A 27,953-nucleotide genomic window follows, 5' to 3' on the forward strand; every position below is an offset into this window, starting at 1 on the left:
ACATATTCTCACCCATACACATACACACTTAAATGTGGAAATTGCTGCTAGATAGTGCTGCTGCTAATTCTTATTTAAATCAGAGCTGAAAAATCTGTGAAAAATGACACAGTCGCCATCTTCTGGACAATATGCGATATAGCTTTTTTTATAACCATGATTTAGGAATAAGTGGAATTAAGCATATCATTAAAGGAATAATAATGCCTTTGTGGAATTTCTTGGTACATTCAAAGGTGTTTCTTTAACAAAGGTGTTGACTTAAAGTTACCAAGTGTCTCAACATCAACATTTATTCTATTTTAATGTATAGGAAGCATAATAACTAAAGCAATAGGCTAAATAAACTTTCTATGACTTCAAACAAAGATTAACAATGTTTTGTTTATCCTCATTGTTGAACTCCAGGTTTTTTAATGTATCCAGCAACAGGTGCTCTGCAGGTGGAGCAGGGGAGCACTTTTGCTTTAAAATGCCGTGTATCCAATATCTGGCACATCATAGATAGCTAGATTTCACGCACACTGAGCCCAGTAAGTGTTGAATGCGTTTTTAAAAGATCTGTGTGATTTGCAGATACATTATCTGGCTCATTGTAAGATTTTGTCTCCCAGTCTTTCCATAACGTGGCCACAAGATGGCGTGATGACAAAATGTTTCCATGTCAGGGAAATTTACAACAAGAACATAACTCCGAGCTCCATTTATTATGTGTCCCTGTTTGTTTTTAGTTCGGGGTTGTATTTCTTATCTATTTGCATTGAATGCCTTGATAAAATTATTTCTGTGGAAAGATAACATTACAATAAGGAGAGCACAGCACTATGTCTCATTCAGTGAAACTTATATCGAAGTTTAGTTCTATGCTAGAAAGCCGTCTTTACGTTTATTATAAGCCTGTTCTATTGATGCTTGGCCGCCCAATAGAAGCACTGCGTGTGTCTTTAAGAGGCGTGTGTGAGAGGAGGTGGAGTCGTGAGCCACATCGCAGTGTACAAGCAGCACTCAGCTGATGGGAGGGGTGCCGCTTGCAGACAGGAGACAGGATCCATGGCAACAATCATGGCAGGTGGGAGCAAAAAAAAGATAGGCCTAAATATTTCTAAATTGTATTTGTGTTCTTATGAGAATATAGAAGAAGTTCAGTTGTGGCAAACTGTACTAATGTCCTGTGTGGGACTGTTTTTGCTGTGTTTTTAGAGGCAGAGACCCGACAGAGACTGCTGCGCACCGTCAAGAAGGAGGTGGGTGTTTTCAGCTCAGCAGTTATCGAGTCGGAAAAACAAACACTTGGTTTGTATGAAGCTGTGTAGTTCACCCTGGCTTCTCAGGTGATCTCTAACAAAGCCTGGACAGACACTTCTGTGTCTGTACTTAATGTCCTGTCTTCTCCTCATGATGACACCGGGGATAGATGGCTTGGATGCTCATCTGAATCGCAACCTCTTTGAAAAAATTAGTAAACAAGCCTTTATGAAATATTAAAATACCAATAGTGGTCTTTAAAGTGTTTTCTTTCAAGTCTATATTTCTTATTCAGTGTTCGTGCCGCAGTTCAGTAATTATTCGGGTGGAGAAGCAGCACGAAGGAAACAGATTGTCTGTAGTCAGTGTTTGTGGTGTTTATGGCAGAGCACACCATCAGCCTTCTGTCAAGCCATTTGGTGGTTTCAGTTAGACACAACTGTGTGTGTGTGTGTGTGTGTGTGTGTGTGTGTGTGTGTGTGTGTGTGTGTGTGTGTGTGTGTAATGCATCTAATGAGTTATATGGGGATGAGTGGAAACAGATATGGAAGCAGCTCTGGTGGTTTGTTCAGCTGGTTTTCAACCCTTTAGTCACTCATCATCATTTGAGGTTACTGCAGTAACACAGAAGACCAGAGTTCAGCAGAGATGAAATGAAATGTCACTACCATTTAGACTGTCTGACATTCAACACTTGATCGAGGTTTCTTCTCAGAGGTCCCACACGTTGGGAAAAGGACATGGAATTAATGAATGGCATGTTATTGACTGTTTAGAAATGTCACATAAAGCCTGTCATCATTTCTTATGGAAGCAAATATCGCTGAGGCTGAGATGCAAAGCTCAAGCTGCACAAGCATCCATTTGGAGGAAGAAAAATGAGGATTTGTTAACTTCTTCTAATGTCTGTTTTTATTGGGGTTTTTTGCTCAAGATCATTAAAGTTAAAAGCAGAGACACACCAGATAAATAACTCTTTTCTGGACCTGCTTATTTTGTCTTAATATTATCACATGTTAGGGCCTGCTGTGCTTAATCTTATTCTGGTGAAACTGACCTACAGCGTTCATCTGATTTGAAGGCTTGAAGTCCAGTAGATACTTTTGGATTGTAGCTGTCAAAATTACAAACATAGCCAAGTAGGCTATTCATGAGTTTTTATTCTTGGTTTATTTACTGCATTTAGACCACAGGAATGGGTTGCACCAGCTAATAGTAAATCCATTACTTAGTTTGTGGGTCAAGTCCTTCATAAATTATTACAACTGTCTGCAAACTAGTGGTTTACTAAATCAGATTGCACCATTAAAACCTAAGAAATGCCTTAGCAATGGCTTTACAGTAATGTGTAAATGTAAATCGGTTGCTAAGAGACGTCTCTAGCGCCGTCGGAAAAAAGCAATCAATTAGGCAAACGGGAAGTCACTGTAGCATCACTAGCTGTAAGATAAACGTTTAGGAGGCCGTGAGATATATTAAACTTACCAGACAATCCTTTTGTAAATGTAGGAATGAATGTGTTTTGCTTACATAAGCATACATGTAAACATATACTGTATGTGTTAATTAGTATAGACTGATAAGGAACTATCAGCTAACCTAACCGACGTTATTTGGTGATTTTAGGCTAACGTTATTAGCATAATGTTAGCCTAAATTGTAATTTGAGGTAACGTTAGGGTTACTACATTGTGTTGTTTTTGCGAAGTGAAATTTGATTAAAGTTTACATCATTATTTAACGGCATTTTGTCAGGTCAGATATGTCGACCATACTTATTTTATTCTTCTAACGTTACCTGAACTGGCTAACTATTTTACTGTATATTAGCAAGCTAACGTTAGCTTTGTCAGTTGGTAACGTTAACGCTACCCAACAGTTACACCTGGCCCTTACTGCATGTAAATATTTAGTAATCACTTCTATGTAAGAACTAGCGTTAGTTTGTGGTGAAACCTGTTTTAATTTCGGATGCTTATCGTTAAATCTCCACTTAGTAAAGAATTTTGTCATACCTAGATTAACCTTGAATTTAGGAACAGCTGCTGTAAATGGCAGGAAACTCAAACTCTCCACTGAAACCCACAATTATAATAATAGAAACATATTCAAATATTCAGAGCAATGTGATTAAATATTTATAGCTGAACCAATTCAGCCTCAAACAAACTATCTAGAATACAGCCACTGTATGGGAGATAGATGATTTATTTATTTTTTTAATGAAAGCTGAATATAATTTTGGAAAACTGTGTGCGTCACTCCACTGTGTCTCCATTGTCCTACAGTGATGTGTACTTTGCGGTTGCTCCTGTTGAGGTTTTTGTTTCCCTGTTTGTTCAGGGAAGGTTTTCTCAAAATCACCAACACCTCACTTAACATTTACACATTTACAGTAAACACCTTTAACACTGAGAACTTCCCAACATAACCTTTACTCTTTTACTATTGTTGGTTTTGTTCGCTAAAAAAACTCAACTGAAGCAGAGGAACATTAACATTAGTTTTATTAGAGTAGATTTACCCAAGTCCACACCACCTTTTTAGCCTCCTTCTCTTAACAATTGATGGTTTTACTTAATTAGTTTCATCTCAGATTGCCTCATAAATTACAAGACTTTATTTCTGCCAAACAAAAAATCACATCCTGGATCTTGTGAAAGGAAGAATGCAGAGACTTTGGTCTTTGTTTTCCACAGAGTCCTGTTTGCAGGCTTATCAGTGGAGACCAGACCCTTCCCATGATTAAACCTGCCTCCTGTGTGCTGATACGTCCTCACTGAGATTCATTCACAGTGGCTCTTTCACTGTTTACTACAAATGCAGCCTAATGGAGTCTGTGGATTGACCAACAACACAGTATGATAGCTTACTTTAATCACAGATAGCACTTCATGAAAATAAGCATTCATCTAGATGAGTTAACAAAGAACTTAAATTTATTTGTAGGTGCTTTTCAGATATATCTGTCCCCTTAAAGGAAAGATGGATGTTGTTGTTTGTACCATTCCCCATTAGTTTATGATTATTATTACTCTGTGTGGGCTATACCATATGGTGTCTCTATGCTGTGTGTTCTCACGCTCTCCTCGTCCAGCTGGTTATGTGCCACCAGACTGCTCAAATATACCTGGATGTGGGCCATTATCCAGAGAGTGCAAGACGTCTGTGGCAGCAGAATTACCTTCTGGAACAAAATTGGTTTGAATGACATATCTTATTAGCTTTGATACAGAATCCCTCTCAGTCTGTCCTTGTCTCTATCTTGCACTGATCGTGCCTCTGAATTGTGCTTCTCCCTCTGTCTTTTTGTGTATCACACGTGCACAGAAACACAAATACACACCTGTGTTTACTAAAGGAGAGAGAGGGGGGGAGAGAGACTATTAGAAAACTGGCCATAGAGATATGCACCATTTACTTTCCTGTTTCGCTTTTTTTAAGGCTGAGTACTTACTCAGGATGAGGTTTCAGGCAGCGGAGTGTAAGATAATCCACCAGTCTTGTTCTGTGTTTTCTGCTTAATAGAGATTTTTATGATTCCTGGTAGCATGTTGATAGAACACATTCAGGATTGATTCATACTGCAGGAACAAACTGCAGGGAAATCATCAAATATTATTGTTGTCATAGATACTGATAGAGATTATTACACTACTCAGAAGTGCAGCTCTCTATACATGGATTAACATGCATAGCCAATGATGATTTTCCTTGTTTTTTTCCCGTTGTGTGCTCCCCTCATTCATCAGTGGCCACAGAGACGATGAATAATGAAGGATGGATGTTAATGGATGGGGCTTTCTCTCTGGCTCTTATTTCTTGGCTCTGCTGTCGCAGGAGTTAATTGGAATACTCTGAAGATCTTTTATCACTCTGGCGGATGCCTTCAAGCTACAGTGATTAGTTAGAGCAGATTCATCAGGCTTTGTTGCTATAACAGAGCCGTTTAATCAGTGTTGTCACGTCACGCACATTGTTATATCTGTAAATTCTAGTGAAAATATATTTTTAGGTGGCATTAGGTGGCACTACTCTAAATGGTAAATCTTGGGTAGATTTGTGCTTTATTGATGCCCAATGAACACACTAGGAATATAGGTGGCTGGATATTATGTGAAATGACGGCAGCACAGTACATTTAGATATTATTAGTTACTGTAGTTGGGGAGCTGCAGTCATTTTTGTTTACTTTAGAGATGAATGAATGCTGTTGACGCATCTTCTTAGGCGGAAATGATCAACTGTGCGACACGTGCCGTCTCCATAGAAACCTGCAAGTTGTTTGTGCTTAGACACTTCACCATATTAAATTCCTCAGAGGCCTGATCTGTAGCCCAGATGAGAGAGATGAGAAAACACGAGGAGGAGTCTGCGTCAAGTTGGCAAATCAATCAGCTTTCTGTATGTGAGGTGCACTCAGAAAGAAAACTGGTGCATATAAGTCCCATGTGTTTTATGTGTGTGTTTGTGTGTGTGCATGTAGGCTTTTATATAAGAGTGATCATGAGTGGAGCGGGTGTGCATCACATCAGACTGGCACTGTCTCTGTTGTGTTGGCAGCATGAATCATTTCTGTTGATGCTGAAGATAACAATGCTACTGATGCAAACGGCCCAAATTTGCGTAATGACTGCTGTCTAATTAGTGAAGGGTTTTTATAAATATATATATATATATATATATATATATATATATATATATATATATATATAAATGTTTTCAGGGGACAGAGTTCTGGGCGCGTTTGTTGTCCAAGTGTTTTATAAATTTCTCTAGTTTTTTCACAAGTGAGAGATTAGTCAGTTTCAGGTCCTCATCTTGCATTAACAGTCAGGGTGCAATCAGTGCTCAGTGGGCAGATTTTTCTCAGCACCATCACGGAAAAACAAGTTGTTTTGTGTCTCACACTTAAATCTGAAATCTTGGTCTTGATGGTTTTTGATGGCTCTCCCTTTATTCAGGTGTTGCTTTTTTAAACTCTTTTGAAATTAACTCCATATGGACTGATCGATGTGTATGCATTTACATATGGGTGTTTAGTCTATTAATTTTAGATTTACAAGTAGGGTTGGGCAATATGACGGTACAGTATATACTGTGAGATGATAGACATTTGTTAACTGTCAGAGATTGTTCTATACTATTTATACTGAGGTACAGTATCTACCATTTCAAAATCTTTTACAGGGTTTTAGTATCACTTTCATGAAGTTGCTTGTTTTTTGTTTTTGAGGTTTTTTAACTGGATTATTTGGACATTCACATTTGGTAATTAATGTAATAATTCAATTTTCTGAAAACGTACTACATCATGATATATCGATATCATGATATAAAGTTACCAGTGGTGGAAAGTAACTTTATACTTCCACTTCTCTACATTTCTAAGAGAAACTTTGTACTTTTTACTTTTGACAGCTATTGCTACTAATTACTTTGAGATCAAGATTTTACATACAAAACACGTGATTAGCTTGTGAAAGATGATGCAATGTCTTGCAATTAAATTAGCCGACAGTATATACAGTAAAAAAAAAAAGGTTAAATTACCTCCAACTACAACATTGAAATGCAGCATAGCAATTCATCAGTAATAATCCTCTAATTGTAACATAATAGTCTGACAGGGGCCATTTATCTAACTAATGACTTTTACATTTTAGTACATTTTACTGCTAATGCTTTCTTCTGCTTAAGTAAAATTATGAATGCTTAATGAATGACAATGGAGACAATGAAAGTGGAGATTTTTTACATTTAATTATTACTACTTTACTTACATAAAAGATCATAATACATCTTCCACCACTGAAAGTTACAGGTATTATAATCCGTCTGTGTACAGCAATTACACTAGATTAAAATTATTGGTCCACGAAATTGTGCCGTAGTGGAAAATCTAACCTGAGGATAGAACTTTATCTCCCGGGAAATTTTATGATCAAGCAGTAAATATCAAACCATGAAAACTAATATTGTAAGACAGCTGGCTGCTTCACGACCACTGAACTGCCTCTCAGAGAAAAGATTTGCTTACGCCACCAATGGATTGAATCAATGTGTAGATTGAAAAAAAAGGTTATAGAGCAGAGGAAACCTCAACCACAGGAGCGAATAGCTGTGTCTGTGTGTGTGTGTGTGTGTGTGCGTGCGTGTGTGTGTGTGTGTGTGTCAGCGAGTGTATGTCTGTTCGTGTAGAAGGTGAATTTGGCAGTGTAATGTGGTCTTTGTGGACAGACTCATTTCAACAGGAAATTACCAGCTATCAGTGTGGCTGTGTCCGGAGGCTGATATTCCCCATGCAGATTGCAGAGCGGTGCACACACAGGGTGACGTCTCCATAGCCACCGGAGGGATTGATTTATCAGTCGTCTCAACTATTGGTCTCTAGCTGTTGTCAGGTCAGCGGGGAGAAGGGCATATCGTCGTGACAACAAAATCGAACTAATGAGCGTTACCTTGTGAGCATGTGCAGTTGACCTTCTGCATCTTTCTGAAAAGAAGTTGGGTTTGCATGAATAGGATGTCATTAGCCTTTGACGCAACAGAATCAATTGTTCGCACTGAGAATTAGAAAGTGTTCAGAAAAGGGGGTCTGTGCTGGATGAACGCCCCTCCCCTCCTTTTATTCTCCCCCCACTCCCAAATGTACCGCTTCCATTTCCCAGTAGAGGTCCTTGGGATGAGAGCTGGTGACTCATCCACCAACTTAACATGCACCGTTCCCACAGTGTTTTTCTTCCTCTTAACTGTTCAACCCCAGTTCACCCCTGAGCCCTACACTCTCCTCCCATCATTTTACCCTCTTGCATTAGTTCTATAAATTCTCATAATTATTCTCTGATATATTTTTATATATCAGTCAAACTCACACCAACAAGCTCCTCATAGACGTGTTCCAGTTGTGGCATGTTAATGAATGAGTCATCCAGCATCTGCTATGTCATTGACAGGTGAAGCAGATTATGGAGGAAGCCGTTACCAGGAAATTTGTTCACGAAGACAGCAGCCATATTGTGTCCTTTTGTGGTGAGTAACCAAACATACAAATTAATCACACAGTTGAACAATTCTGCAACACTGAAAAGAGCCTGAGTGGGTTGTTTTTTTTATTGCAATCATTCCTGATGTCTGTTTTATTTTATTTAAGTTACTGTGACATTTTGCAAGCTTTATCTTTAGTTACTTGTGTCACCTTTATGTTGTAGTCTTGGAACTGTTACCATAAAATATGCCACTATTTGTAGGTTTTATCTGAGGTGAAATATTTTCTGATTCATTTTAACCTGATGATTTTCTTGACATGAATTACTTTCTTTAACTTTACATGAATTACTTTACTTTCTGTTGATCTCTTTCATTAATTTCTATCTATTTAGCCTTGGTCCGAAATGACTTTACACAAAACACACCTACCTATATCCAACTAGTCATTTATTGGTCACAGGACAAAATTAAATACATGATGAAACAAAGTAATACATACAAATGCAATTTAGCATAACAAAACTGTAATGGCACATTTAAGTTCTTTAAGTTACTTGGTTAGCACACATTAGTTAGTTTTGACACACTTGTCTTTCTTACAATTCCACTATGCAGCCATCTTAAAAATAGAAGGTTACTCACAAATTCACTTAGTGTCCTTAGATATTCTTAGCGTCCAATATAAAGTTAGAGGTTTTACTTAACTGGTTATAACTATCTCTCATAGAACAAGAATTATTCACAATTACCAACAATCAAAGTATATTCAAACAACCATTTGTCCATTACAAAGCCAGCCGACAGTTATTTACATGCAGTTATCTACGTTACGAGGCAACACCAATCTTACTTCATCAGAGAAGAAAATTGGTGGTCCTTATAATTTTATATATATATAATATTATATTATTTTTCCTATAATAAGGATATTTGTCCAACAACAAGAATATATTTGCTTTATAAAACTTTAATAGGAAGGGAAGTTAACTGCCACGTGAAGGGCCACGTCATCGACATAACTTTTGTAAGTGTATAATTAGTGTTAAATAGAAGTAAAGGACATTTAAAGTTCAATATTTCACCAAATGTTATTGTTTTTGCCTCCACATGGCACTAATAGAGTGAGAAACACACTGCCCACATGCAGGCGCTCACACTCGTCAAATGTCTGGCTCAGTCCAGAGCTGTAATCAGTAACAAGATATATTTGGAGATTTCAGTGGGAATAAAATGACTCTCAGCTTGCAGAAAATGTGATATTTTTACTATTTGGAAGCCATGTGTGCAGACAAAGACTGTTCTTTACTCACATGATGAGACTCTCGGAAAGCCATTGAAATGTAGGAAAATGTATTTATAGTATAAACAAGTGAAAAGTGACGAAACCTTCCCTTGACAGACTCTGACTACCATGTAGAAAAAGAGTGTGAATAAATATCATGTGATCTTCATTGCATCGCAGGGTAAATATGTGTGAGGAGATGCGCCAACGAAAATATGGAGAAACTGTTGGGTCCCAACATTGCTACGTCTGCTCTATATTGGTGTGAAAACGTAACTGCACACATGTGGTGGCTGTGTGCCGATGGGCAACACCACTATATTAAGTAACAAATAGTGAGAAAGGAAAGTTAAAATCTGCGTTAGTATGAGACACAGCTGTGGTCAGAACTACGTTTCAAGATAGTTACCACACACACACATACAAATATACACTACAGTCACAGTGACCCGTAACTTAATATCATCATTTCACACACATATGAGCTCAATAAAGTAAAACAAAAACAAACAAAAAAATGAGAAGGTGAAACTAAATATTGTGAAGAGGCAGAAGAAGTTCAAAGTGAGTGTCAAATTTCTTGCTGCAATCAAGGTTATGTAGAATACACAATCAATTTTGTGTGCTTCTTGGGTCCTTAGTGGTACGATCACTACCTCATGATGTCCAAGTATAGCTAACTTGGATTTCATAGTGTGAAAGGAATTTGCAGCACAGCTTGAAAACTTGTAAACCAGCATAAGCAAATTATGTTGGACATCCTTCCCACCCAGTAATCAGCTTAGTCCAAATCTCTTTTTTTATAGTTTTATTTTTCTCTTGGAGGGTTATGAAACTAATTTGTCACAGAACATAGATTTTTATTACAATGTAATGAAAAGGCTTTTTTTATATACATGTCACTGTTGTGGGCATTGTATGTGCTTTATGTGTTTTCATTAGTGCTTTCATGTCCGCATGTCATCAGTTTTCTTGACCTGCGGTGTGGACCTTATCCATTGGATCATCTCATAGCCTGTTTTAATAGCTGCTGGTCAGTCTGGTCAGTCTTTGTTCTATTACTATCATACGTCCCAGTGGACACGTAGCAGCTCAGGATGACCCTCTCACCCCCCTGTTTTGTTGTCAGCCAGATTCCTCCTCCTCCTGACTCCTCCTGTGATCCTTATAGTGGCTCCTATTACCGCACGTCCTCTTTCAGCTGTGGTCTCTTTAGAGATGAGAGTGAGCAGAGGATGGGAGCGGAGCTCGGCCAGCTCACCAGGGAGCAATCAGCTTCCATCATCATGGCTACTTTGATGAGCTGTCCAGGCAGAGTCTGAAATGTAGATGCTGCGGAGGGAATGTGTGTCAAAATACCACTGTTGACTGAGTTAGGACGCGATCAAATGTAACACAACAAAGCTAAAAACAACCACAGTTTTATTGCTAGATTAGAAGCTCTGTTTATTTCCTTTTTTTATTGTTAATCCATAGTTTACTTTTCATTTACAAATCACACTTTAATTTTTTCTCCCTCCAATACTGTGTGTTAAAGTCCTCGCTTCTTACAGTATATCAATCATGACTGGTCAAAACTATTCTTATAAATGGCGCAGTCACTCTGACTAATTCGATAGCAGTGAACAGATGTGAATCACTTCGTTTGATTCCGCCTTTACAAATGCACCCTGAAGTCACAGCAACCTTATCAAAAAGTCACCTCCACTTTTGCCTGATGGTGGCGCTAGAAGTATTGATGTAAAATTGCAAACTTGTGTATCAATTTTGCAGTTTTGATGATGGTCAGGAAAGTATGTGTCTTTTTCTGTCGCAGCTAAATGGCTTGAAGAATCAATTAACCACTGTGCCAAAAACTTTAAACTATGGTTTTCCAAAGATGCTAATATTTAAATGTGATGAAGATTTTATCAACTTTGTAGACAAAGAAAGCAAAAACATGACTAAAGTTAGATCGGCAGCCAAATCAGTTGAAATTAACCTGACTATAGTTGTAATTTAGACTAATGGTAGTAAGACAGGCAAGATAATCTTGTTACGTGTTCATAATATCTATTAAAACCAATTTATCTCCAATTTAATACCAGTTAAATAATTTTTTGTATATTCCTATTATATGAACACATACTATGAGTGTGATCACAACAAGGTGCCAACGCTCACGCGATCTATACGTCCAACATGCAGTAGCTTTTAGATTTTCTACAGTATGTACAGCTGTTTTTGACATTTCCAGAATAATCAAAGACTTTCATTCTGCTTGTCACAAAGTACAACACTGTTCCTTCAACCAAAGAGTGGAAATAACATGTTGTCTTGTACGACATGATGAAAATCAACATTTTGCTCTATTTGAATATAATAAAATCTATCTACAAAAATATTAAATAATAGAAAGTAAGATTATTGTATGTGAATGTGAATTAAGCTGGTGGTGAGGCATCATACATATTTTGGTCTGCAGCTATGGCTGTTTTTATTGTTGATTAATCGAGCTATAATTTTAGCAATAAACTGACATTCTGTATATGAAATGTCAAATAACAATAATGAACTCCACAGGCACTAGAGCCTAAAGTGATGTCCAAAAATGCCTTCTTTTGTCAGAACTACAGTCAAAACTCCCCAAAGCCATTCAGTACACAATGAAATTAAACTAAGCTCCAAAATGATAAGTTGATCAAAAACATCATAAGATTATGTTCTGTGGATCCAAGTACTGACTTATTGATTAATCATTTCAGCACTGTCCATATTATGACCTTGTGTTGGTGCCTTTGGCTGCTCTGAGTGAAGTGTTGGTCAGCTGTGTGTCCCTGTCCAAGAGCCTTTTAATGCACTCAGTTGCCACAGATACAGGATGATTAGTGCAATTTACTGTGTTAACTGTTTTTAGCAGGAGGGACTGCACAAAGGACTGATCCTACTGACATGGTGCTCATTTTCTTCATAGCACATTTAAGTTATTTAATTTTACTAAATAAGTTGACATTCTTGAATGTGAAAAAGACACATGTCGATCTCTCTGCCTTGTGTCTCATACTGAACCCTTTATGGTTTTATTTATATGTGCTCTACAGTGATAAACAAATTTCCGAAGTGTGGGATAAACAAAGTGTTGTTTGTAACACTGCCACTGATGCCGTTGTTCATTTCAGAAAAGTTTGTCGCTGCAGAGACAGTGGCACACTGGGGATTTTCTCTGTAGCTTAGTGGATAGACAGTAGCTCTCAAAAAGTGTAAAGGTTTGGGAGTTACTTTCTTTGCACTTTTGCCATCTACTAGTTAGCAGAAATGATGAGAGAGTAAGGAGGATGAACAATATTTGGAGACCTTTTAATGATATGCTTTGTTCTGACATTTAGCTTCCTGCCCTTATAATGATGTGGAGGGGAAAAAAGCAGCACAGAGAGATAAAGAGCAAAATGCAGGAAGAGAGGGAGAAGAGCTGACGATGGGGACATATTTTAATATAATATGAAAAAACAGGAAGTTGATGACATTTTTATTGCCTAGGTTTAGGTTTGTTGTTTGTAGTGTGTAGTAACAGCAGTAACAGAGAAAGTGACAGATTTACAGAGTGACAGGATGGAGGCAGGAGAGAAGCTGTGTTTGAAGGAGTGGGGATAATGAAATCAGAGATTGCGATGCTGATAAGTTGTTGCTGCCCCTCCCTCTGTTCGTCTCTCCCAGAGCTCGATCGTTCCATCAACAGGGGTTGCCATGGTAACCCCAACCTTCCCCCTGACCCCATGTGAACAGAGCCACAGGATTAATCCTGAAAGAGAAACCAAATGTCAACACAGCTCCAGGCGCTGCCACGTAGGCCTGAGAGAGTCGAGGGCTGTCTGTTTTTTTGCACAGTCGAGTGATACAAGACACATTTTCAAAATATGTAAAGAAGTGTATATGGCACCAGTTGCCACACGCTTCATTTCATATTGAAATGTACAGTGTGAAATGATATGCATGTACACATATATACACTTCATAAAACAATATTAAACACATAAATACAGTAGTGATGAAACTTTTTTTTGTTTTCCTGTTAGCAGCAAAATCCTGAGCAAAATATCTCAACAACATTTTATGACACTTTTTGTGTTTTTTGCTCACATAATACAAAAAAATTAAACTTGTATTTTGTGCCACAGAAGGCTTTTTTTGCAACAAAATGCGGCTGTTGTTTTTTCTTTATGCTTAGGCAATTCATTATTATTTGTTATTTTGATGGGTTCTCATTTTGATGGGTATTGTTATTCTGTTCTGGCACTTTAGTAGAGAGTATATTTTCTTTTTTCCAACCATGTGTTTGTATCCACACAGCTGCTGTGGAGGCATGTGTTCTGCATGGGCTGAAACGGCGAGCAGCAGGCTTTCTGCGTAGCAACAAGATAGCAGCACTCTTCATGAAGGTGGGGAAGAGCTTCGCTCCAGCTGAGGAGCTGTGTAGGAAGGCCCAGGAGCTCGAGCAGGTCATCGAGACAAAGTGAGAGACGCACACGTCACGACTCGTTCTCACACATCATAGCAGACTTCAAAGCGTACATCAAAGCCTTGTGCAAGCGAAAGCACTGAAAACAAACGGCTGTCTGCTTACTTGAAGGGCTATTTTTTATTATGAAAAGCTTCTAAATAATTCATGTGTATAAGCTTTTATGAATCATGAATCACTGATGCCATTAGCTTCATGCAGATGCAGTTTTACTTAATGGAATTTTTAAAACGTGTTTTGTTAAAATTAAAACTTGTGACTCTCTCCATCTGCAGACGAAGTCAAAGCTTGCAAAGTCAAGACAGCCTTCGCAAGATGCCCCGACTGCCCAGCCTCACCCCACAGGGAGTCAAGAACCTGTGGATCCGGACGGCTCTATTTGAGAAGGTGCTGGATAAGATTGTCCTCTACCTAGTGGAGAACAGCTGGTAAGCTGAGATGGGCCAATGTCTGTTCAACTGTTTGTTACTGTAACTCTATGTCACCTCAAACTTCCCCTTTTCACGTTTTTCCAGTAAGTACTATGAGAGAGAGGCTGTTCTAATGGACCTTGTGGACGGACCTATCCTTGCCTCTTTGTTAGGTAATTATATGTGACTTTGTAAGCATTTGTGTCTTTTAATGTAATCATCTAGTTTGTACGGAAGCCCTGAGAGACAAGTGAGTCTGATCTGAAAAAAAAAGTTTTGCCAGGTGAAAAACAAAGCTGTGCCAATGTCATTTTTCTAAGTTACTTTTTTTATCTATGAAAACAAGTGTTTGTTTTTGTTATACTCATTTCGACCACAAGAGGCTGAAGTGCACCACTTTAGATTAGCACCAATTAAAATACATTTCTAGCCAAAAGAAAAACATGACAGTAATGTTACATAACTTGCTAACACACAATATATGTACCTTGTGTTTAGAGTGCATGGAGAAGTTAAAACTCACCTGAAAGAAAACATGAATGCTTTTAGTCCTATTTAGAACATGGGGAAGTGGTACACCTTAGCCTCTCGTGGCCGAAATTAATACCCTATACAAGGACATTATGGTACCTTTTGTTTTTTCAAATTTTCTCCCAATTTGTACAAATAGCAAGTTCCCCCTGTGGTGCAGTCTGTGTTGCTGCTACCTTCAACTCTTGACCAGAGGAGGTTGTAGATTGAAGCAAATAGAGCTGACAAGCTAACCAGTAGAACCTTGTTCTGCAGCAACAGGGACATGATCCCTCACTGGCTTCTCACCAATGAACACTGACTTTTTTCAATCGGGCTGAGCCAGAAGCACTGCTGCTGGGGACTGGATTTGGGTCTCAACAGGCACTGTGCTAGTATCTGTACCTTTTAGATAAGGCTGTCTTGGTATAATTTTGTACCCTAAAGCTGTGGTTCCCAACCAAGAGAGTCACAACATAAATCTGAGGGGTCGCGAGTTGATTAACAAGACAGGAAAGCAGAAAAAACATATTTGGTGTATTAAGATAATATTGTTGTTTAAGATAATCCGATGCGGATCATTGGTTAACAGAATCATATAGCAAGTGTCTGCACTATGTAACTGTTCACCTTCATTGTGACAGTTGGACCTTGTGCTTTGGAGTACACAAAGATGAAGACAGCCGACCACTTCTGGACAGACCCGTCTGCTGACGAGTTGGTGCAAAGACATCGCATCCATGGTGGCCACTGCAGACAGGATTCCCCCACTAAGAGGCCTGCACTGTGTGTAAGTATTAAAACTGGTAATAAAGTAGATTATCATGCAGAATTAGTGCCAGGCTCCGTTTATTTTATCACATATGTCTATCGTATGTATTTATTCTGGTATGTTAGCAGGCAGTCAGTGTTTTAATAGTGTATCTGATCAGTTACATTCCCCTTTGACATGCTGTCTGTCTGATTAAAGAGGAACTGCTAAAATTACTGCATGAAGTGAAGCACAGCACATCCCAAGAGAAAGAATAGAGTGTATCTGAGACCTTCACACTTATTCAGTCTTCAAGTTATCAGTGAACCAGGTCAATTCAGCCTATTACAACACCACAATACTCTTTACTGTTGCGTGGTGCTGTGTATTTGTATGTGTATATTCCAAGCAAAAGTAGGCTGGTCTTTGGCATCACGAACAAGGGAGGATGCATTGGTGCACATGAATGAATGTTCTATTTTTCATTTTTATTCATGGCAAATGGCTATACTGTGACTGGCCAGCTGTAATTCATTCTGCATAGATAGACATCACTTTAGCGCTGGGTTACGATGTTTGTTATTTGATTTGATATTCTTTGTGTCTGTTTTGTGCAGTTCCAGAAGCGGCACTCCAGCAGCAGCATGGATGAACGCCCCTCCCCCTCACCATCAGCTCGTGACTATGTGGAGTCCCTGCATCAAAACAGCAGGGTGACCCTACTGTTTGGAAAAAACAATGTGCTTGTACAACCGGTAACTGTCTGATTCCTCTTCATCACTCATAGATATATAGCTATGAAATACTATCTCAATTTTAGACATTTAAAGTTTAAAAAGAAGATAAAAAAGATTGTTCTGCACTATTCAAAGTCTGCAGCAGAAACATTTAATTAACACACTGACAACATTTTACAGTAATGTCACAGCTAAATAAGAGGAATTATTAGAGGAAGATTTCATGGCAAACTAAAGCCCTGAACAAAATGGTAGTCTGCATATTGTGACACTGTATAACAGCCTAATATGCCCTCTGGTTAATAAGACCAAAATCCTACCAGCAACAATTGGTCCAGACAGAATATTTTCTGATCTAGAAAATTCACAAGTACGCTTCAGTAACTGTAATGTATGTCCAAAAGCCTGTAAGAGATACTTTCAGCCTTAAATAACCCAAACTTCACCTGCCAGCTATAAAATAGCAGTACAAGGATGTGTGGTGAATGCATATATCCTGAAAATCTTCTTTTTCTTTCTTCTTCTCTTTTTCACACAACAAGTTATTTCTTTGTTTATGTGTGTTATCATTTATATAAATGCACTGACAAGACTGCCTCTTCCACCAACAATAGTCTTCTTCAGGCTTATACATACAGACATATCCTTCGTTATTGCATCAAATGAAAACACCCATCCTGATGGTTGTTTCAGAGGGATGACATGGAGGCTATCCCGGGTTACCTCTCTCTGCACCAGAATGCTGACATCATGACCCTGAAGTGGACACCCAATCAGCTCATGAACGGGTCTGTTGGAGACCTGGACTATGAACGCAGGTGCAAAATTGCTATTACAGTGATTATATTTGTCTACAAAGGCTGTATTTGATAATATTAGTAATCCTTCTCCTATTAAGAATGTGTAATGTGCTTCCTTAAAGACATGTAGACACTCTGCATTATTTCTTTACTTGTTCTCTCTGCTGTTTGTGTAGTACTCGGCTGTTGAATTTGAATAATGCAGTGTGTTTGTGTGTGGCTCAGGGTCTCAGGATGAAGCTGATGAGGCTTATTTTCAGCACACCAGCAGCCAGCTGATGATGTATTGACTGAGACACTGTCAGACATCTCTCAAACTAGCAAACAGTGTTATGTTCCTGTGCATGGTTTCCCTCACCAAAATAATTGATTATTGCATTAGCCAACTCTGCTCCTGCTCTTCTGTGTGCACACTCCTGACTACTACCTTGACATTTTGTCAGATAATATGTAAACATTACCTATGGATTTGTTTTTCACTGTTAGCTGGTGAGCCACCCGGTGTGCTAAGACTAGTCTGGGTTGTTATTTTACATACTATGTATTTGATTTAATGCTTTTCAGTGTATACTGGGACTATGCCATGACGATCCCTTTAGAGGAGATAGTGTACTTGCACTGTCATCAACAAGGTGGGTCCACACAAACCTTCTTTACTGTTAAACCACACTTTTACCTCAGTGTTTGCGTTCATCAATGTCTGCAATTAAACACAACTGTCAAATAAAATGTCAAAATGAATTATTTAACAAAGAAATCATGCCCCTATGTCCCCTGTAGTTGACAGTGGGGGGACGGTGGTGCTAGTCAGTCAGGATGGGATCCAAAGACCTCCACTTCGCTTCCCCAGAGGAGGCCACTTGCTCCAGTTCCTCTCCTGCCTGGAGAATGGCCTGCTTCCCCATGGCCAGCTGGACCCTCCACTCTGGTCCCAGAGGGGAAAGGTCAGCACAGGAGGTCTTTCTTTGGGGTTGCTCCCTGGCTTCAGATCCAGAACACAAATTACACATAGCCATTCTTCTAGACAAAGAGCACCAAAATGCTAAATCAGCTTTATCTAATCAATAAATCAATAACATAGCCATTTGGATTTGGAACTAGATTAACTGCCTGGTTGTAATATTGGTTGGAGTAATACTAATGAATGTGTGGCTTAATGTTTTCTCTGCACCACCACACAGGAAGTGTCTAATGAATGGATGTTTTTGTTGGACTGTGAGTAGCATTGTATTTGCAGCTAAACTGAATAATGAAAAACACACAGCCACTATTAATAGGCTTAAGCACACAGACACTCATTATCTTTAATTCACATGAATGGTTTAGCAGGGATCTAATGGCTGAGATTTTTTTGTTGTTGGTATTAGTTTAAAAACACTTATGTTCTAATCGCAGGGAAAGGTGTTTCCTAAGCTGCGGAACAGGGTTCCTCAGGGATCTGGATTCTCAGACTTGGTCTCAGATAAGGAGGAGGACGAGGCCACAGACTATGTCTTCCGCATCCTCTTTCCAAACAGCCAGTCAGAGTTTGGTGAGATGCCCTCCAGAGAAGCAAATTAATATGAGTAGCGCCCTCAGGCCTCTCGAGATTGTTGCACTTTTGTGAGAATGTTACTTGTTGTTTGTTACAGTGACTGTAACCCATCCTCCCCATCTGACCTCCTCCCTCTCCCTTCAACTGAGTGGACAGTCCCCCTCCAAAACAGGGACTCTGGTTGTACCCAAGAGGTCCCGCAGCTGTCCTGAGGAATCCCCCTCACTCACAGGAAGAAGCTGTAACACTGTCACACCTCGGCTCGTCTGTCCGTCTGTCAGCTTGCCTTGCTTTAATTCCCAGCATCTAATATCCTCCTGGCCTGTCCCGAGCCTCTAGCAAAGTTTATTGATGTGTCCCATTATTAAAGCCCCTCCCACTCCCCGCCACCTTGTCACACCTTTTTTCACTGCATTCCAGCGCAGTAACCTTTTAACAGCTGATGGGTGGACAACTGATTTATCAAATATGGCTCCTGAACTGAGAAAGGCTCTTGCTCAATTCATCTTTCTCTCTATAATAATTTAATTAAATACGGTGGCTTCATGCTTTCAAATTGTACATCATTTCCAGATTGCATAAATGTTTGTTGTTAATATGCTTTATCTTTGCTCTAACAGGAATCAAATATAAACATATTGAGCTCTGAAGTGCTTTCAGCAGATCACAATTGATCAGCATAATTCTGCTTATGCGAAAGGTTTCCAGCTGTGTTTAAATCATCAAAGTGCAAATGTAATTGTTCTGGAAAGCCTGAGCAGCATAATGCCTCTTAAGTGACACTGATGATGTGTGTGTGCATGTTGCAGTGACTCCAGACTTGATGGATCAGGGAGCTACAATGTGGCATCCCACTCTCAGGAAGTCCTCGTGTTCCTCTTGTTCTCAGGGGAGCTTCTCTGATGGGGCGACACCCAAGGGCTGTAACCATGAGAGGTGAGAGATAAACACACTTTAAGCTAGACTGAGTTGTGTTAGATCATGACAGGGAGACTGCTGAAGGCTGCACAAACAGACACACAAACTCACCTGACATCCCTTAGTGTCAACCAGAAATCCTCAACAGTACAGACGAAACTGGGAAAGGAACAAAAATACAAGAACATAACAATTACCCAGACAATTATGTGACATTGGCATGAGAAAGTGTTGGGAAAATGAGGTGATAAGCAAGGCAGATAAAATGGTTGAAGGCTATGAAAAAAGGCAAGCCGTTGGCTAATTTATTCCATATAGGTTATCATTTAAATGATAAAAGGTTAGCGCCAACACTGTAATAATCACTACATTAGATACAGTATCTCATACACTCAGGACAATACGAATAACTTCTCATGTACTAAATGATTAGTTTAATGATAGTCTTATAGAGAACAGAATAGTTATATAATGTCTAAGTGTTTCCTCCACATAAGTGAAATGCTCTGTGCTGTATCTTCCTGCAGGGCTCCTCTGAAGCTGCTGTGCGACAACATGAAGAATCAGATCATCTCTCGGGCGTTTTATGGCTGTATGTGATTGCTTATTGTGTACACTGAAAAGCCTTAAATATTAGTATCTAGTCACATTCACTATGAAAATGTCAGGAAATAGTACATAATTTCCTAATTTTAATTATCACTAACGTCTGCAGAGGCATTAAGTAATTAACTGTATTGTCAACCAGGGTTGGCATACTGCCGTCACCTGTCCACTGTGCGTACACACCTCTCTGCTCTCGTCAATCACACCATTGTGGCGCCCGACGTGCCGCAAGATGCCTACAAAGGGCTCACCACAGACGTGTGGCAGACATTCCTCCAGGACTGCACAGTAAGCACCGCTTGTGTCATGGCACTGCAACATAAACTTGATATGCTGCATACACACACGCATGCATGTCCACTCCCAGGCTCTCTCTTTCAGTCTGTCACTCTTCTGTCTCATCCATATTCATCTTCTGCTAATCATGTGGCTCACACCATTAGTCTCACAACATGAGACTCCATGAAGCATGACTAATGGACCAGTCAGTCTCAAAGTCCACATCGACAGTTTATTTGGACATTTGTTACATTTACCTGGAGCCATGGAGAGTTGAGACCTGAACATTTAAAAAAAAAATTTTAGATGCAAATAGTTTTTCTTGAAACTGGTTTGTTTTTTGTGAATAGTATCAATATAATACTTGATTATTATTATTGGGGTAGCCGCAATTACTGAGAAAACAGTTCATTCTTGACTGTGGAAACAGCAGTTTGACCAAAATAAAAGGTCTACTTACTAGCTTTTTCCTGAACTTAGAACTGCATCCCATGATTAGCGGATAGAGTTTGAGACCTAGGGCCTAAAATATAAGTGGTTGAATTTAAAAGAATTACTTTTTTTACTTTGTTTAAACAAATTACTCTATTAATTTATTTACTTTTTGAGTTACCTTATAAAACCCATAGAAACCTTTATTAAAATGGAATATATATGGAGAGACACAAATTAACACTTGTGTTGTGTTGTGTTTAATGAAGCAATAGATTACTGGTTGAGTAACAGCTGTGGACAGATGTTTTTGATCTGTGCTTAACTTATAGATGAAGGTGATTTTTATTTATCTTCCTGTGAAGTAAATTCAAAATTATGAGCACATACATACTGTACAGTGACAGGAGATGCACCAGTGCCTGTAGTCCTCCCCATCTGCCACCCTCTTGGATGCATTAATCATTACCTGCATTGACAGAATGAAAGCTACTATGATGTCTTTGTCTACAGGCTGCCGTGTTGTTAATGCTGCTGTTATGAAGCACTACTGAAAACACACAGTGAGAGATAATTGTCATTTTAAATGAAGGGGAAAATCCAAAGATTGACCAAAAAGCAATTACTGAGTTGACTGAAGGTATGTCTGTTTTCAGGCATACGAGGAGAAGGAGCTGCTTCGTCTGGTGTACTTCGGCGGTGTGGATGCTTCGCTGCGTAAAGAGGTGTGGCCTTTCCTGCTGGGTCATTATCAGTTTGGAATGTCAGAAGCCGACAGGAAGGAGGTTTGCTGTTCCCACGATTATGGCTTTACTTCCAAAGCATCGTCCACCTGAACCACTAACCCTTGATCCCTTACCCCTCACCCCAGGTGGATGAACAGGTCCGAGTGTGCTACCAACAGACCATGCGCGAGTGGCTCGGCTGCGAGGAGATTGTCCGCCAGCGGGAGAAGGAGCAGCATGCTGCAGCATTAGCAAAGTGCTCCTCTGGAGCGAGCATGGACAGTCCCAGTCAGAAGATGATCCACCATGACTCCACCGTCAGCAATGAGGTGAAGTAGTAATACACACGTATTTAGAGTTAGACACTGTGCACACATGTAGCCTGACACTCTCAAAGAGAATCAGCTGTTTATGTTGTTATGTTGTGTCCTCAAACAATATGTTATATTTGTTATATGTATATATGTTATAACTTAATATAAAGTTATATTAAGTATATTAAGATAAATGTGGCAAATTGTATTAGTTGTGAGCAGCATTTCTCAGCTTGTTAAAACAGTTGTATAACTTATGTAGCTCTGGAGGGATCGTTCTATTTTATAATCTATATTATAAAAGACACATCTAAAGACCATGGGTATTTTCTAGGCTTAGAAGGTCTGAAGAAAAGCTACTGGTTGCATTATGGGAAATGTAGAATCCAATATTTTTAGGGCTTGACTCGTGCTAGGAACTTCAATTTTGACCTTTCTTTTTTTAAATCACCCTTTATTGTGAGCACAGCACATGAGCCTGTGTACAATAAGACTGTATATCAATAAAAAATATACTTATAATGTAATAATATAAATATACTAATAATATCTTCCAGTCCCAGTCCTCCCAGAGCTCAGACAGGCAGAGTCTGGCTCGCCTACAGAGTGATTCCAGCAGCAGCACACAGGTATCAAAAACTCAATATTCTGTAGCCTGTGTAGATGGTCTTTTAAAAATGGTCTTTCAGACAAACTAAACAGCACTTCTGTTGTAGTTTTTAAAACGCTAACATCCTGATCCTGATCCTGATTTTATGTCTCAATATATGACTAAAGTAATGGCATGTGCATGTGATCTCTACTTTTTGAACCAGTATTCCTCATCCCTGCATTCTCTCTCCTGCTAGTTCTTCACATCCTCCCATCCCTTCCCCTGGAGTAGCCTGCTTCCCTTTGGCTTGTTCTTTCAGGTGTTTGAATCCGTAGAGGAGGTGGACCAGATCGAGACGGAGCCCAAGAATGAAGAGGCCAAACAGGTGCCAAAAATGCCCAATGGAGCTCTGCAGGATGGGACGAGCTCCCCTGACTCTGGACACCCCTCCTCCCGCAACTTCTCTGTCACCTCCGGCCTGTCGGACGGCTCTCTAAGCACAGAGGACAGCGCTGCACCTGATACAGCCCCGAGATCTGTAGCTGTTCCTCAGAGCCTCGTCAAACCTGCAGGGGTAGAGAGCGAAGGTCTGACAGAGGAAATGGACAGCCAGGTGAAAGGTGAAGTGAGAGACAAAGAGGAGGACGAGGAGAAAGCAACCGATGTGACCAAAACTGCAGAAAATACCAAGACTGAGGTGACAGGTGACAACATGATCCAACCAATGGAGGAGGGGCTGGTGAAGGCCAAAATAGAGACAAGTCTGCAACCCAAAACACAAGAAACTGTTGAGTCTGGAGCAATTAAAACAGAGGGGCCCAAGTGTGAAGATAAAGACCTGGATGCACTGGCAGACATTAAAGGAATGAAATCTTTAGAGTCAGGGGAAACAGAAAAGGAAGTGTCCGATGAGGATACTATGATGACATCAGCAGCTGCTACAGAATCCAAACTCGCTGAGCAAAGTCTTAAAAAAGAAGTAGAAGTGAGTATTGAGGGAACATCAAAGCTCAAGAAAACTGCAGAAACAAATGTGGAAAAGACGAAGGAAATGGACAAATCAAAGACAAGTAAACCGCAAGAGATTTCATTGGCGGAAAGGAAAGAAAATGTATCCGTAGATCCCGTGGCTCCTGCAGTTGAAAAGAACCTTGTTTTCTCAGCGGACACCGAGGTTCAGAGAGCAAGAGAAGCCTACTCAGAAACCTCTCAGAAAGACGAGGCTCAGACAGAATCTGATGAGTCTCCCTCAGCCATAGAAATGGAGGAGATCCCCAAAGCCAAAGTTTCCATGGTGCCTTGGAGCAGGAAGGGACGTTGTGAAGCATCGTCTTTCTCTGAGGACTCAGCCCCTCACGTGGAGCTCAGGCAGGAGGAGGAGCAGGGAAAGCCCAGTCCAGAGGGCACCGAGTCCATCCTGTCTGAGGAGCCGGAGATGGAGAGCCTTTACCCTAACTTTGACTCTCTGGCCAGGTCTGAGAACACCAAGAATGAAGTGACCTCTCAAGAATCAGCTGGGAGTACCTTCTCTGTATGCACACTTTTTTTTCAAATTAATTCATCCTTAGGCAAATCAACCCTATAATGAGCTTGTTTTATTTATTTGTTTTATTTATTTATTCATTGTTTTTTTTGTTTCAGCAAGAGCTTTTGGACTTGTACACATTAAATCTGCACCGCATTGAAAAGGATGTCCAGCGCTGTGACAGAAACTATTGGTACTTCACTCCTGCCAATCTGGAGAAACTGCGCAACATCATGTGCAGGTAAACACTGACAGCATCAGGGCTGTGATAAAGAGTGTAAACGTGTTTATTTTACCCATCTTTATACATACGGAAAATGGCTTACCTACCTTTTCAAGGTTTTCAAAAGTATTATATTTACACCTTACAGAAGCCTGATTATGTAAAAATGAATCATAATTATAGATCTTTGCACTTCAAAAGTAGTTGCCTTGATAAGTGGTAAATATTGTTTTGAAAAATGTATCTTCAGCATTAAAGAAAAAGTGGAATTACCTCTAAATCTGGACAGCAGCGTGTGACTCAGATTGGCAGATGAAAACAGCTGAGTTCGGTCAAGTTCACTTCTCTTGGTTGCATATTTTCAGCTATATCTGGAGGCACCTCGACATCGGTTACGTACAGGGCATGTGTGATCTGCTGGCTCCACTTCTAGTCATTCTGGATGATGGTGAGTCAACACTTCACAACACTTCTTATTTTCCCTCTTCTCTTACATTTGGTGTATTTTTACAGTTATTGATGGAACAACAGAGGAGAGTTTGCCCACTCACTTTCTCACTCCGGCTTTCTCTCTCTTGTTTCCTCCTTTCAGAGGCCCTGGCCTTCAGCTGTTTCACTGAGCTCATGAAGAGAATGAATCAAAACTTTCCACATGGAGGAACTATGGACACTCACTTTGCCAACATGCGCTCTCTAATCCAGGTGACACAGCACCAGTAAAGTCTTTACACATACTGTAGCAGTCAGTAGCACTAAAACCATTCATTACCCACAAACGGTCCACATTTTCACACTTTTCCTCCACAACCAGTCTCATTATATGTTTTCCTGAATCTCCTCTGATTCCCTCTCTGTATAGATCCTGGATTCTGAGCTGTTTGAGCTAATGCACCAGAATGGAGACTACACCCACTTCTACTTCTGCTACCGCTGGTTTCTCCTAGACTTCAAGCGAGGTAAAGTGGTGCAAAAGAGTTTGTGCCAATTAGAGGAGTAGGAGATTCACTCGTCTTTAAGCCTTGTTTGTGGATAAAATGCCAAACCACTTGGCAGCTTGCTAACGAGACATGAAGTTATTAAGGCTTGGAAAGGATTTAGAAGTCAGTTATATTTTGGGAAACCATTCCTGGAAGTTGCTTATAAAATAATTATCATGAACTGCCGCTGCCTGGATAGGTTTTATATTTAATTACTGAAGATTCAACTATAGGCCATCTTGTTTTCTATAAACTTTCTCACTAGGGTATCTCAGTAGATCCTCTCTCTCAGCCCAGCAAACACCTGCTTCCACTCTTATCTCTCTCCACTGTTAACGCCGCTTCCTACAAACTCACCTCCCATCCGAGCCCTCAAACACTGACGTGGTTCAACTCCCGTTCCTTTATGTGCTTTGTCTTCCAGAGCTGGTGTATGATGACGTGTTTGCAGTCTGGGAAGCCATCTGGGCGGCCAAGTATGTCTCTTCTAGTCACTTTGTCCTCTTCATTGCCCTGGCGCTGGTGGAGATCTACAGGGACATCATCCTGGAGAACAACATGGACTTCACTGACATCATTAAGTTCTTCAATGGTAAAACATGCCGCTTTACAGCTGACGTTCACATACATATCCTCTCATCCCTGTTAAAGGGGCACTCCACTGATTTTACACATTAAAGATCAGTTTACTCGTCGTGGGGAGTACTATTAGGCCTGCCAAAACAGTTGCATAATGTTGTCTGTGGCTCTGAAGGAGTTTCGTCACGTCTGAGTTATACATTTATAACGGAAAAGCCTGCAATGCAAACTTGTAGCAGGGAATTTGAAAGACTATTACCATTGAAAATTTAACGTACATGTTTCTTTGTCTTTCAGAAATGGCTGAGCACCACAACATAAAGCAGATTTTGACCCTGGCCAGAGATCTGGTGTGCAAGGTGCAGATGCTGATAGAGAACAAGTGATTGTGCTGTTTGTCTTCTTTTCCTTCCAAGTAAAGTGTGAACGGCTGTAGCAGCACGAGAGTTAAATACATGAGCACACACGCTCTCACACACACTACACAAAGCCTTTACAATCAGTTTGCTGCTATGAGCCTTATTGACTGTATCCATGATGTTGTTTGTGTTGTCAACAGGTATATGAGAATATTACGCTTCATATTTGTCAGTAAGTTTAAGTGAAAACAAATGTATCTGAAAAACTATTTCTTTAATTTCTAAATATTTTTGTCAGAAATCCTTTAAGTGTCAATCTTAATCCGAGTGCACTTAATATTTTGAGATAAGGATGGGTTTTAGTTGCACATTTCAAACCAAAATGCAGAGCTGAATTCAACCAGAGACTATATTTATGAGAAAAATACATTGTGATAATAGTTTATAATAATTATTTTAATAGTCAAAGTCTTCAAGATTAAACTTGAAATATATCAGCAAGTTATCCCCGTATTCCTATCCCTTAATGAAGGAAAGAATGTCAGCAGACTTTTCATTTTCTTTAAATACACCCCAAAATCAAATTCACTGATGACTGACTCAAAACACTGGCTTGTCGTCCAAAATGTATCTCCAGTTATGTTTAATATTAAGAATAATTTAGCTTTTAGCACCATGTCCGTGATTTAGCATCCAACAGTGTTTTTAATGTCCTTGAACTGCCTTGTCTGCCAAATATTATGTCTTTACTTGTTTTGTGTGAATTGTACTGTACTGAGAGAAAAATGTGCTCAACTTTTGAGGATTATATTATGTTAACACTTGTAAAATCATAACCTAATATTTAAGTGACTCATGGATGTCTGGGCAGAGATTTATAAAAAGCAACAAGCCTGATTTGATAGTGTTTTTAAGTTATTTTTCATTATCCTGTGAACCACTGCATATTTTGTAAATTGTGCAGTTTGCTCACCTTGATTTTGGTCTTGTATTGTCTGGCGCCTGTTTGTTGAATCAAATGTTAATTTTAGCTTGAATATGATTACGAATAGGGAAGATCAGATGAGACAGATAATATTTAGATACAGTGACCAAAGGAAAAGTTTTGTGGTTCCACATGTTATTCAGATTCTTTAGTGTGAGAGTGACTTAAACAGAGATGGGAAAATGAAAGGGACAGTATGGCAACATTTTAAAATGGATTTCGAATGACCTGATTTTAATGGGGAAACTGTTTTGATGTTTTGGCAGATTTGAGGCTTGTGAGGACACACAATATATATGCTTTAAATCCCTTCAATCAATACTAATGTTGGGCTCAGTTAATAGCATTCATGCTTGTCATTCATTGCCAAAAACTTCACTCAGTTGGTCTTCAAGTGTTGTTTCATGAACGTGGTAATATGAATTGCTTTTAATATTGGTGTTTCTTTGTGAATGCTAACTGCTGTCAGAAAACCTATTTTAATTTATTGTAACATTTATTTGCCAAAGTATTTATTTATTTATTTATTCATTCATTCATTTTCTCATTCAGATGCTGCTTTGTTTGTAAAGCTGATATTTTTATTTTGTGGCCAGTTCTAAATGTGTATTGTAAAACAATACAATTCTATACTAAGAGCTCATATATATATATATATATATATATATATATATATATATATATA

The 27,953-nt window shown here is 39.3% G+C and overlaps 1 protein-coding gene across 4 annotated transcripts; it reads left to right on the top strand.

The window, feature by feature from the left end:
• Window positions 1–961: 961 nt before the first annotated feature.
• On the top strand, window positions 962–27,816 carry sgsm1a (small G protein signaling modulator 1a). Of its 4 annotated transcripts, none has more exons than XM_044196890.1 (26): window positions 962–1,069; window positions 1,201–1,244; window positions 8,202–8,277; window positions 13,844–14,006; window positions 14,288–14,440; window positions 14,528–14,595; window positions 15,577–15,722; window positions 16,301–16,438; window positions 17,114–17,238; window positions 17,785–17,852; window positions 18,001–18,164; window positions 18,616–18,751; window positions 18,852–18,995; window positions 19,564–19,690; window positions 20,200–20,264; window positions 20,421–20,566; window positions 21,646–21,774; window positions 21,861–22,043; window positions 22,586–22,657; window positions 22,877–24,151; window positions 24,262–24,386; window positions 24,734–24,816; window positions 24,961–25,070; window positions 25,228–25,324; window positions 25,770–25,937; window positions 26,222–27,816. In XM_044196890.1, exons 1-26 carry the CDS (start codon window positions 1,051–1,053, stop codon window positions 26,308–26,310), a joined length of 4,113 nt encoding a protein of 1,370 aa, XP_044052825.1. In that variant the 5' UTR covers window positions 962–1,050; the 3' UTR covers window positions 26,311–27,816. The 4 variants fall into 4 exon arrangements, with proteins under 4 accessions (XP_044052825.1, XP_044052826.1, XP_044052828.1 ...); XM_044196891.1 differs by having other exon boundaries at window positions 22,940–24,151; XM_044196893.1 differs by lacking the exon at window positions 18,852–18,995.
• The last annotated feature ends 137 nt before the right edge of the window (window positions 27,817–27,953 follow it).

The sequence above is a fragment of the Siniperca chuatsi genome, linkage group LG5 (genome assembly GCF_020085105.1).
Source record: "Siniperca chuatsi isolate FFG_IHB_CAS linkage group LG5, ASM2008510v1, whole genome shotgun sequence".
In the NCBI taxonomy this organism is placed as follows: Eukaryota; Metazoa; Chordata; class Actinopteri; order Centrarchiformes; family Sinipercidae; genus Siniperca; species Siniperca chuatsi.